Source organism: Nelumbo lutea, chromosome 4, assembly GCF_056320005.1.
Source record: "Nelumbo lutea isolate HS-2025 chromosome 4, American lotus-T2T, whole genome shotgun sequence".
Lineage (NCBI taxonomy): Eukaryota > Viridiplantae > Streptophyta > Magnoliopsida > Proteales > Nelumbonaceae > Nelumbo > Nelumbo lutea.
In genome coordinates this window covers 6,811,383-6,821,180 of record NC_142687.1, presented here as the reverse complement: position 1 = coordinate 6,821,180, position 9,798 = coordinate 6,811,383, and the positions used below count along the sequence as shown (strand labels likewise).

General features: G+C 39.9%; 2 protein-coding genes across 3 annotated transcripts; one reads left to right on the top strand and one right to left on the bottom strand.

Annotated features, from left to right (window-relative positions):
• The first annotated feature begins 2,501 nt into the window (after positions 1–2,501).
• LOC148853634 (tryptamine 5-hydroxylase-like) lies at positions 2,502–4,482 on the top strand. The gene is made up of 2 exons (XM_088983210.1): positions 2,502–3,537; positions 3,685–4,482. The coding sequence occupies exons 1-2, from the start codon at positions 2,602–2,604 to the stop codon at positions 4,315–4,317; spliced, it is 1,569 nt and encodes a 522-aa protein (XP_088839336.1). The 5' UTR covers positions 2,502–2,601; the 3' UTR covers positions 4,318–4,482.
• Positions 4,483–4,990: 508 nt separating this feature from the next.
• Positions 4,991–9,262, bottom strand: LOC148853633 (multidrug resistance protein). 2 transcript variants are annotated; one of them, XM_088983211.1, is made up of 6 exons: positions 8,866–9,262; positions 8,352–8,489; positions 6,712–6,798; positions 6,540–6,587; positions 5,508–5,650; positions 4,991–5,367 (listed from the first exon to the last, which is right to left on the bottom strand). In XM_088983211.1, exons 1-6 carry the CDS (start codon positions 9,127–9,129, stop codon positions 5,355–5,357), a joined length of 693 nt encoding a protein of 230 aa, XP_088839337.1. In that variant the 5' UTR covers positions 9,130–9,262; the 3' UTR covers positions 4,991–5,354. The 2 variants fall into 2 exon arrangements, with proteins under 2 accessions (XP_088839337.1, XP_088839338.1); XM_088983212.1 differs by lacking the exon at positions 4,991–5,367 and having other exon boundaries at positions 5,504–5,650; positions 8,866–9,245.
• Positions 9,263–9,798: the final 536 nt, after the last annotated feature.

Below are 9,798 nucleotides of genomic sequence, written 5' to 3'. Positions count from 1 at the left end.
TAAGGCTCTCTAAAATGCTTATATGATGCTGGTAAAGAACATAAAAGAGTGATAGCCAGATCTTCATCATCAATTACAACATCAATATTTTGTAGATCCATGACAATCGAGAAAAACTCATCAATGTGGGTTTTAATCAAATTACCTTCCCGAAGACGAAGGTCCTTAAGTCTGCTTTCCAGTAGAAGCCAATTGGTCACGCTCTTTGTCATATAGAGTGACTCCAACTTGAGCCACAATTTTGTTGTAGAGGTTTCTTTAGCAACTTCACGAAGAACCTCGTTCGATAAGCACAAATGAATAGTCGACATGGCTTTCATATCAATCTCCTTCCACTTTTCACCAGACATGGATTCAGGCTTTTTCTTTTGCCCCGCCAAAGCTTTTTCCAAGCCGTTCTGAATCAGAATCGCTCTCATCTTGAGCTTCCATAGACCAAAATTCACAGATCTATCAAATTTCTCAATGTCAAACTTCATTGATGTCATTAGTAGCAAAATTAATCGGTAAATAATCCCAAAATAATGCTATGATACCAGTTTGTTAGGATTTAAACTCTGAATTACTGATTAATTAGTATGGCAAACAAGAAAATAATTGAGAAATATGTGAATTATAAAGCAAATAATAAGAGCAAAAGAAAGGTAAAGATGGCACTAGATTTACGTGGTTCGGTCAAAGGGACCATCCACGGGAGAAGAAAGAAAACTTGTTTATTCATGTCCTTGACGAGAGAACTACAAACTAACCACCTTACTAGTGCCGAAATGCCTTTAACAAAGCCTTGAAGCACTCAAAAGCATAGATGACTGCTTTGGTCTAGTGTGAGAGAACCCTTAATAGCAGCAATGAAGAAGAAAACCGATCCTAAACCGAATAGGAGCAGATCTTGCCAGAAGATGGCGATGGAGTTCTCCCAATCTCTTCAGCTTTCTAATGCTCTCACTCCATGCACACACTACCCCCAAGAGGCACCCCTTTTATAGAAGAAAAAGGGAACATGCCCCCTAGAATTCTGGCGGAAAGATGGAGAGACAGAATTTGAGGAGTCGAATTAAATGGGTAGTTTTGGTGGAATCGAAATGGTAGAGCAATTATTGTGGTTGTTGAAATCTCAGCAGCCACACCAAACAACATCATTTATTGTGGCTATTGAATTTCACAGCCACACCAAACGTCAACAAAATGCAGTACCAAATTGCCCAATACGCATATTAATATTTTGAAACTTGTTTAGGGGTAACCCATCCCCTATACCCACAATCAGGTTGGATTAATACTCCCCCAGACAAAATCATGCACACCAGACTGGTCTACTTATCACGGGTGCCCCTCATCTGTACTAAACACCGGAGTGTTCAGTTGTGATAGGTTATCGGTTATGAGTCCAGTGTGCATGATTTTGTTTCCACCTCATCCGGACTCCCCACACACACAACTTTTCAGAGAAAATATTATTAGGTGGGTAGAGTCACGTTATTACTTGTTCGATGTCTTTAAATCCCCAATTTAACTTTAATATAATCCATTATTTTTTTTTCATGTATCAATACAATTTGTTTGAATTGAATTTTCAAATTGGGTTTGAATTTAAATGACTTATTTACTTTATATTGTAGGGTTGGAAATGTCTAATTTGACACTGCCTCCTCAATCTTAACCCAGCCCAAAGTTAATAGGATTCATATTTTTTTTAATTTTAACCTTAAGAGAAACTTGAAACTGAACTTTTTTATTAGATTTTAGATGAAAAATAGTATAATACATCTCATAGGTGTATTGTAGAAAAATTTGCCTAGTCTTCATTCTACATTCTCTCTTAATTATCTCCTTGCTCCCCCACCCCAAGAGAAAATTTCTAATTCCACCAATGCATTGAAGTGGACAGCAACGGTTCACCCGGACATTGGACCTAAACAATGGTTATTGATCAATTTTTATTTTAATTATTTTTAATTTTTTAAAATGTCATGATCCATTCGAACCAAACGGTTGAACCACTGGTATAGAAACCGGACGGTTGAGCAGCAGTTCTAAAATATTGGTCATAACTCATAACATCAAAGTTCTCCATCACCGGATTGAATTTGGACAGCTACTCCAACTATTCAAACTCAAACTCAATCACGCAACGGCACATACATGAGTGATGAGAACGTTTGTCCCTCTCTTCACTCTCTTATCCTTGTCTCCTTGACCATGTTAAATTGTTGATTGGTCAAGTCATTAATTATAATTAAAATTAATACATAAATGACAGAATATAGTAACAAAAAGTTCGTGTGAATTTGGATAATAATTACAAATAAAAAAAGTAATTAAAAGGGACAGTTAATAAAGAATACGTAGTTTCTACATTCGAAAATGCAGGAGTGTAACCGTATAGAGACATCAAGATAATAAACGGTTTCCTGCAAACACTGTCATAGGAATCATTGAATCAACAATCATTCAACCAAAAAATATTTTTTAATCGTTTTCCGGTTTATGTAAAGCCATTTAAACGTGCTAAATAAAGCCTTGACTCCTCCCCAGTCCGGCACTCCCTCTTATCTCTTCTACCAAGCTTTCATTCTCTCTCTCTCTCTCTCACAGTCACAAATGGAGGATCTTACCGCTTTCTTCACCCTTTCCGTTTCAGTTATTATCACAGTACTTGTCGTCACCCTTACTAAATGGAACAGATCGCCGGCGATCACCCCTCCGTCACCTCCGAAGCTCCCAATACTCGGACACCTCCACCTCCTCACCGACATGCCCCACCACTCCTTCTCCCAACTCGCGCAGAAACTCGGCCCCATCATTTACCTCCAGCTCGGTCGCATCCCCTCCCTCGTCATCTCCTCCGCTAGACTCGCCCGCGAAGTCCTCAAGACCCACGACCACGCTTTCGCCAGCAGACCCCAGATCATCGCCGCTCAGTATCTCTCCTTCGGATGCTCCGACGTCACTTTCTCCGCTTACGGCCCTTACTGGCGCCAAGCCCGGAAAATCTGCGTCACCGAGTTACTTAGCTCGAAACGGGTCAGCTCCTTCCAACGTATTCGAGACGAGGAGGTGAACCTGTTGCTGGCTTCTCTTTCCGCGCTGTCGGGGAAAGAAACCGATATGAGCCACCGATTCTTCTCGTTGGCTAATAACGTCTTGTGTCGCGTCGCGTTCGGGAGTAGGTACGTAGACGACGAGTCGAGGATCGAAGGAGCGGGAGGGTCGAAAAGCCGGTTGCCCGAGATACTGACGGAGGCGCAGGCGTTGTTTGCCGGGTTCAGTATAGGCGATTTCTATCCGGCGTTGGAGTGGGTCAATTCGTTGACCGGGCTGAAGAGGAGATTGGAGAGGAACCTGGGAAATTTGAGAACAGTGTGTGACGAAATCATCAAAGAGCATTTAGAGAAGAGAAAGACTAGTAGTGGTAGTGCAGCAACAACCGACGATGCTTCCGATAGGGAGGATTTCGTAGACGTATTGCTTCGAGTGCAGAAAGGTGGCGACTTAGAGGTGCCCATTACAGACGACAATCTCAAAGCCCTCGTTCTGGTAACTCATTCGCAACTCTGTTTCCATTTTCCCTTTACATCAATCCCGGCTCCGGCCTCCGGGATTGATTGATACAGCCATACAGGCGTGAATAGTAAATAACTAAATACCAATATAACGAACTCTTTCTGAGCTTTTGTGCAACAGGACATGTTTGTTGCTGGAACTGATACAACATCGGCCACGCTGGAATGGGCCATGACAGAGTTGGCTAGACACCCAGACGTGATGAAGAAAGCGCAAACAGAAGTGAGAAGTGTGTTTGGCAGCAAAGGGAGAGTAGAGGAAGGAGATCTGCAACAACTTGTTTACATGAAGGCCGTGATCAAGGAGACCTTACGGTTACACCCGCCGGCCCCTCTGCTGGTTCCCCGAGAGTCGATAGAGAAGTGTGTTCTCGACGGCTACGAGATACCGGCCAAGACTCGAGTCTTCATCAACACTTACGCAATTGGAAGGGATCCACTCTCCTGGGAGCATCCCCTGGAGTACAACCCTGAGCGATTCATTGGCACCAGCATTGATGTCAAGGGCCAGGACTTCGAGTTACTCCCATTTGGGGGAGGGAGAAGGGGTTGCCCTGGCTACTCCTTTGGATTGGCTACCATAGAGATAGCACTGGCTAGACTCTTGTATCACTTCGATTGGGCTCTGCCCAACGGCGTCACTGCTGATGATGTCGACCTCACTGAGATTTTTGGCCTGGCTACTAGAAAAAAGGTTGCTCTGCTTCTTGTTCCTACTACCATTAAGGATTATGAGTTCAAAAGAACTGGATGATACCTCTTTCGATCGATACTTGGTTCGTTGGCTGGTACCGGTTACTACTTACTAGCTACTACCAGCAGCATGTGGCTGTTATCTGTGTTACTGTGTAGTGCAATGACCCCATGAGTGAGGATGACTGATGAATCATCGTCAATAACATATTTCTTTTTGCTGCTCTATTTGTTTTTTACTTTTAGGTAAGCCTTTTGCTCCGTTGTTTCTGGGATATTGAATATAAAATTTTACAATTCAGGCTCAGTTTGAAAGAGTACAATGTAAGGTTTTGCACTGTACATATTTGTATTTGTACTCCTTCCGAACTGAGCCTTAAGGAACTTTCGCACCTGGGGAGTCCGTATACCAGATGCTTGAGACCATGCAGTAAATTGGGCCATCAGCAATTTTCCTCAAGAATGCTCGGTCCATGTTGATTGAGTTTTCTCTCCTGCTAGATTGATCTAGGGTTAGGGCTATCTGCCATTATACCTCCTAATTGGTGGGCTCTATCAAAAGTGTGCACCACCTGTGTGGGGATCCCGGATCCGTATGCAAGTCGTATACCATAGCTATTGACGTTCAATAGATCCATTTCAGTGTTTTATAACATCTATCTTCATCAAATTTGTTGCCTTATTGGTAAAAACTAAGAAAGTAAACCAGACTGGATGTAAAACAGGAAAGCTCCTTGACAGTTAAATTGGCCGATCAGCAATTCAGCATTCAGATACCAAAACCATAAAAAATAATCTGGGACCCGGAGAGTTCATTGATCCCAGATCAACCGTCTTGAGTCTAAATGCCGGTTAGTACATGCAAGATGGCAACCATTCACAATTAGCAAATCATATCTAATAAACATATCTCCTTTACTGAGAGGTTGAAAAAAAACATAAATCTGAAAGCGTTTTGTGAACTGAATCTGTGTACAAAATCTTATGCTGTCGAGATGCATCCACAACCTTGCTCCATGCCAGTATGGTAGCAAATGAAGCTTTCCGAGCTCTAAGGAACAATTGTAGTATACCATGTTGACAAGTACTCCTTCATTCTCAGCCTTTCACCCTATGGCAGTGCAAAAATAAAATCACTCATAAAATCATAGTATAAGATGTTTTATTATATATGATAGACTGGCAATGTAGACGAGGAAGGAAGAGTGCTTCTTAAATTAATTATGTATTATTTATACCAGCAATTCTTACTTTGATTTTTCTTTGGGAGTTTCCATCGGCTCCTCAGGTGTAGCTGGATTTAAGGCTGTTAACTTCCCGAATGATTCTTTGGCGTCCCCAAAAAAGTCTTTCACTTTGTCAAGCACAGTTTTGAGTTCCTCCTTTCTTGGAAGCTGAAAATTGAATTCATAGGCTGGGTGATTATAAGAGAACAAGCTACAATAATTTTATAGTAATTGAAATATGGAAGATAAAAATGCAAAAATAAGTACTATAGAACAATCTCAGGAAGTTTTGAACTCAGTCTCATTACACAGAAAATACAAGCAACAGGCTACTACATTTTTGCCAAAGTTTGTCAGTGTTCCAGGGTTCAATAGTAAGACTATTATTTGCTCAGAGGCCATTGGTTCAAAAGTTAACACTAATCTCATCAAAAACAACATTGACCTTCTAGATTCCATTTCACTCAACAACCAAAAAAATAAAATTGCAATAGCCTGCATTTTCCAGTTATCCAATTAGAAATGGAACACATTAAGGCAACAAAAACCAAATCTTGGCCCACTTATTTGGGTTTGGGTAAATGGATCCTCTTCACCAGTCTATTCTATTTAAGGCATATTTCTATGATTGTTATTGTTCCAAGGAAAAGGCACAACACAATCTCGGCACTCCATTTTGGAAGATTCAGGGGATCCATGTAATTTTCACCTGAATAATCCTCAATATTCTTTTAGTATCCAACTCAATCAAGAACTAGATTATCTATCTATGAAATTTTCACCTGAACAATCCTCAATATTCTTTTAGTATCCAACTCAATCAAGAATTAGATTCTCTAATGCATCGTTTGAAGCTAAAATATTTGCTAAGTGTATAAGCCATACCTAATTACTTGAGTTCACATTAGAAAACATAGGTCAAGGTACCTGATATACATATACCCAATATTTCCTCAATCCTATTTGAGAAAATTAAACTGTTCAAAATGTGGGATAGAAAGGAAAATTAATATTTGACCCTATATATCAAAAAGGAAGAAAGAAAATCAAAGCTGACCTCAATAACGTCTGTAGTAGAAATAGCAGCTCTTACATTGCTATTTTCCTGCATTTTCATTAAAAAGAAACTTAGCCTGTTTAAAGGTCCACTAGGTTGTGTATGGATGAATCTTTAATGGCAAGGAGTTAGGAGAACACATGCATCAAGTTTTAAGTAATAGAGACATTACAACAAGTTTGTAGCCATATCTAAAGTCTGTAGTTGATCGCAAGACTCGGTATTGCCTAAATGCTGTCTTCTGTATCTCCTTCTCATCCTGTTTAAATTATAGACCACCTGACAAAGTCAGTAATGCATGAGAATTAGAGAAAGAATGATCCAAGCAGACTGAAGTAGAAAATATGTCAATCTGCACTAGAAATGGCAAGACTTGCTTTCAGATGCACAAAAGATAATCCAACTCAGACCCCACTATGGAAATCAACAACCAGAAATCACACAAATACAATGAATTTTATCAGTTAAAAGACAAGGTGTTTAGTGGTGAGAGACTCAGAGATCCATGCAGGTCAGAGAAAAAAAAAAACAATTTCCTGGTTTTAGTTTATTTACAGGAAAAACTATAAAGGTCAACCACTTTCTCTAACAATGTTCATTGCCCCCTGCTCCAGTCGAAAAAGGAGAGCAGTGAAGCCTTCCTTCATTTCTTTGAGATCTAAAGACATTCGATGGATCTTGACCTCCATCTGATCCACTCGGGTGTCTACTGACGTGTTTCTTGTGTTGGTCATGCTAGCTCTGATACCAAATTGTTAGGAACCTGCCTAACTCAGGGCTCTTCGAGGGGCCAACCTCCTGAATTCTTGGAAAGAGAGAGAGAGAGAGAGAGAGAGAGAGAGAGAGGGAGAGTTTAATGCTGAAAGAGTCAATGTCCTATTCCTTTTCTGCTCTACTACTTATAGTTTACAAACTTGATTGTTACAGTTGTTACAAGTGGATGGTTAGTTGTGCTGATGTGGCCTCCTTTTGTAAAATTGATTAACTGCCTTCTGTTGGTCTATTCCAACAGTCTTGACACAAATAGAATTTGTCTTGCCCGGGGTGTTTGTATGGTGCCATCAGTACTATATCTCTTGGTTCTTTCATGCAAATACATACAGACAGATATCAGCTACAACCTCAATAAGATCCAAGATCACAATAAAGCAAATTCTTTGTTTTTCTGTTTTGCAACTCAACTATAACTCTATTGAATTCCCAAAAGAAACCCATCATCACTTCTTAATTCCCTACCCTAAAGAAAAGTCTCCAACTTAATCAATTCAAGCCTAGGATACTTTGGAAGAGCAATAAACCAAGACCCAAGGCTTCTATTTAAAGAGGAGCACCAGCATGGTAGATATTCACTAATGATTCAAGCAGAGGCAAGCAAAGCCTTTGCAATGTTTTTTGGCCATTTTATTAGAAACAAAAAGGAGATATTTGTTGGAAATTTGAAAATTGAAATCAAGTGTTACAACAATCATCAAGGCTAATACAGCCATCATTCCTAAGTTACATAGGCTAAAGAGCAGCTTCCCGTCCCTATTTCCATTCTTCCTTTTTTTATGAAAATTATCAAAAAGACACAATAGTAGTCTTGCCAATGATAAGAAACAAATGCAATTTAGTTACAGCAATCAAAATTCAAAAGCTTTCTTTTATCAATGACGATAATACTAATAATAATGACGGATAAAATAGCAATTAAACAAGACATTTCTTAACCAAATAAGAGGGCATTCTTCTATAAGCACAATTATAAAAAAGCAAGTCCTTGCAGAGGAACTAAAACCTAAAGAGAGGTGAAGACCCATCAAAGGAACTTACTCTGTAAATAACAGCTGCAAGATTTCTCGCTATTGTATCCTTGTAGATATATTTTCCAAGAAAGTTATCTTTAGCTGCAACCATGATTTTTGCAGTTGTCCCACCAGTTATAAGACTCAGCGGGTACCAAAGATAAACCTGCAGAATGCTAAGTGTTTTATAAGGCCATCAAGGGAGTCAATCTATTAGTATGGGTACAGTTGCATCAATCAATACGTGAAGCCACCATAAGAAACCAAAAACAAATTTACAAGATCCATAAAAAAACCACAAGCGCCCATATGCATGATGCATGATAATCCATCAAGAGGAATCAATTAAATAGATATTTCTTTTACGGTTTTACCTCAGAATGAAGAAAACAATAATAATAACAACTAAATTTAACCATTTCCAAGAGAAGAAATTGGAATCACATCCCAAATAATTAATAACAATATATACCAAAAACCAGAAATCAAGAGCAACAAATGCTTGAGAAGTTTCGAATGGGGAAAAAGGGAAAATAACTAACGTTGGCCATGCGAATGAAGATAACAAATTTGGGGTTGCCATCGTCTTCGATTTTGGGCAAGGAAGGAGGGGGAGGTCGTTGGAACTGACGAGCTAGCATTCCTTTCTTCCCCTTTGCTTGAACAACTAAAACGCGCTGTCTATGCTGTTGTTTTCTACCAGTCCCAGTTGAGAATAGAGAATGTTTGACGAGCAGATCTTCATGGCTCCTCGAATTCGACAAGGGAAGACGAACCAGTGCGTTTAGAGACATACCCACTTCCATCAATGCTAGAAGAATTGCAAACTCCTCACTCTGTGTTTTTGGGATTTCTGGGCGAGTGAGTGGTGTCGTTGTATGCTTTTTCCAAGGCGAATATGGAGACAGATCATCAAAAAATTCTCAGGCTCTCTGCCCCGTCCTTTCTTTCTCTTATCCATATTACCGCTGCTGACATGGCGCACAACCAGCCATGCAAAATCTCACATGCACGGGGACCCACGTGATCCTGTCCATATCTCTATTTCTATCCATTGATTGAACATCATCTCAGTAATGTGTTGAGGCTACAAGCCTGCAACGTGTCATGCTGGGTATTCCAACGTTGGTCGAAGCAGCCCAGTCCAGAGTCCAGACACTTTATTTTGGGCCAGGCTTAGGCCCGATTCCTAGCTCCTTGTAATTTTCATGTGCCGTTACGGTTGCTTTCTTTTCCACAAAGCTCCTTGTAATTTTCAAACCATGTAAATCAGTTTTAGTCTTTTTTTGTGTGCCAAATCAATTTTGGAATTTGGACTTGGCATTAATTCAAATAATTTAAGTGGAAAAATGAAGTGTTTTAAAAGTGAGCCCCGATCTCCTACAGTCCTATTTACGAACTATTCCCACATCGCTTCCCACGAACTGTTTTCAATTGTTCCGAAAATCGTTCGATTCGGTTTTGGGCCTAAAAAA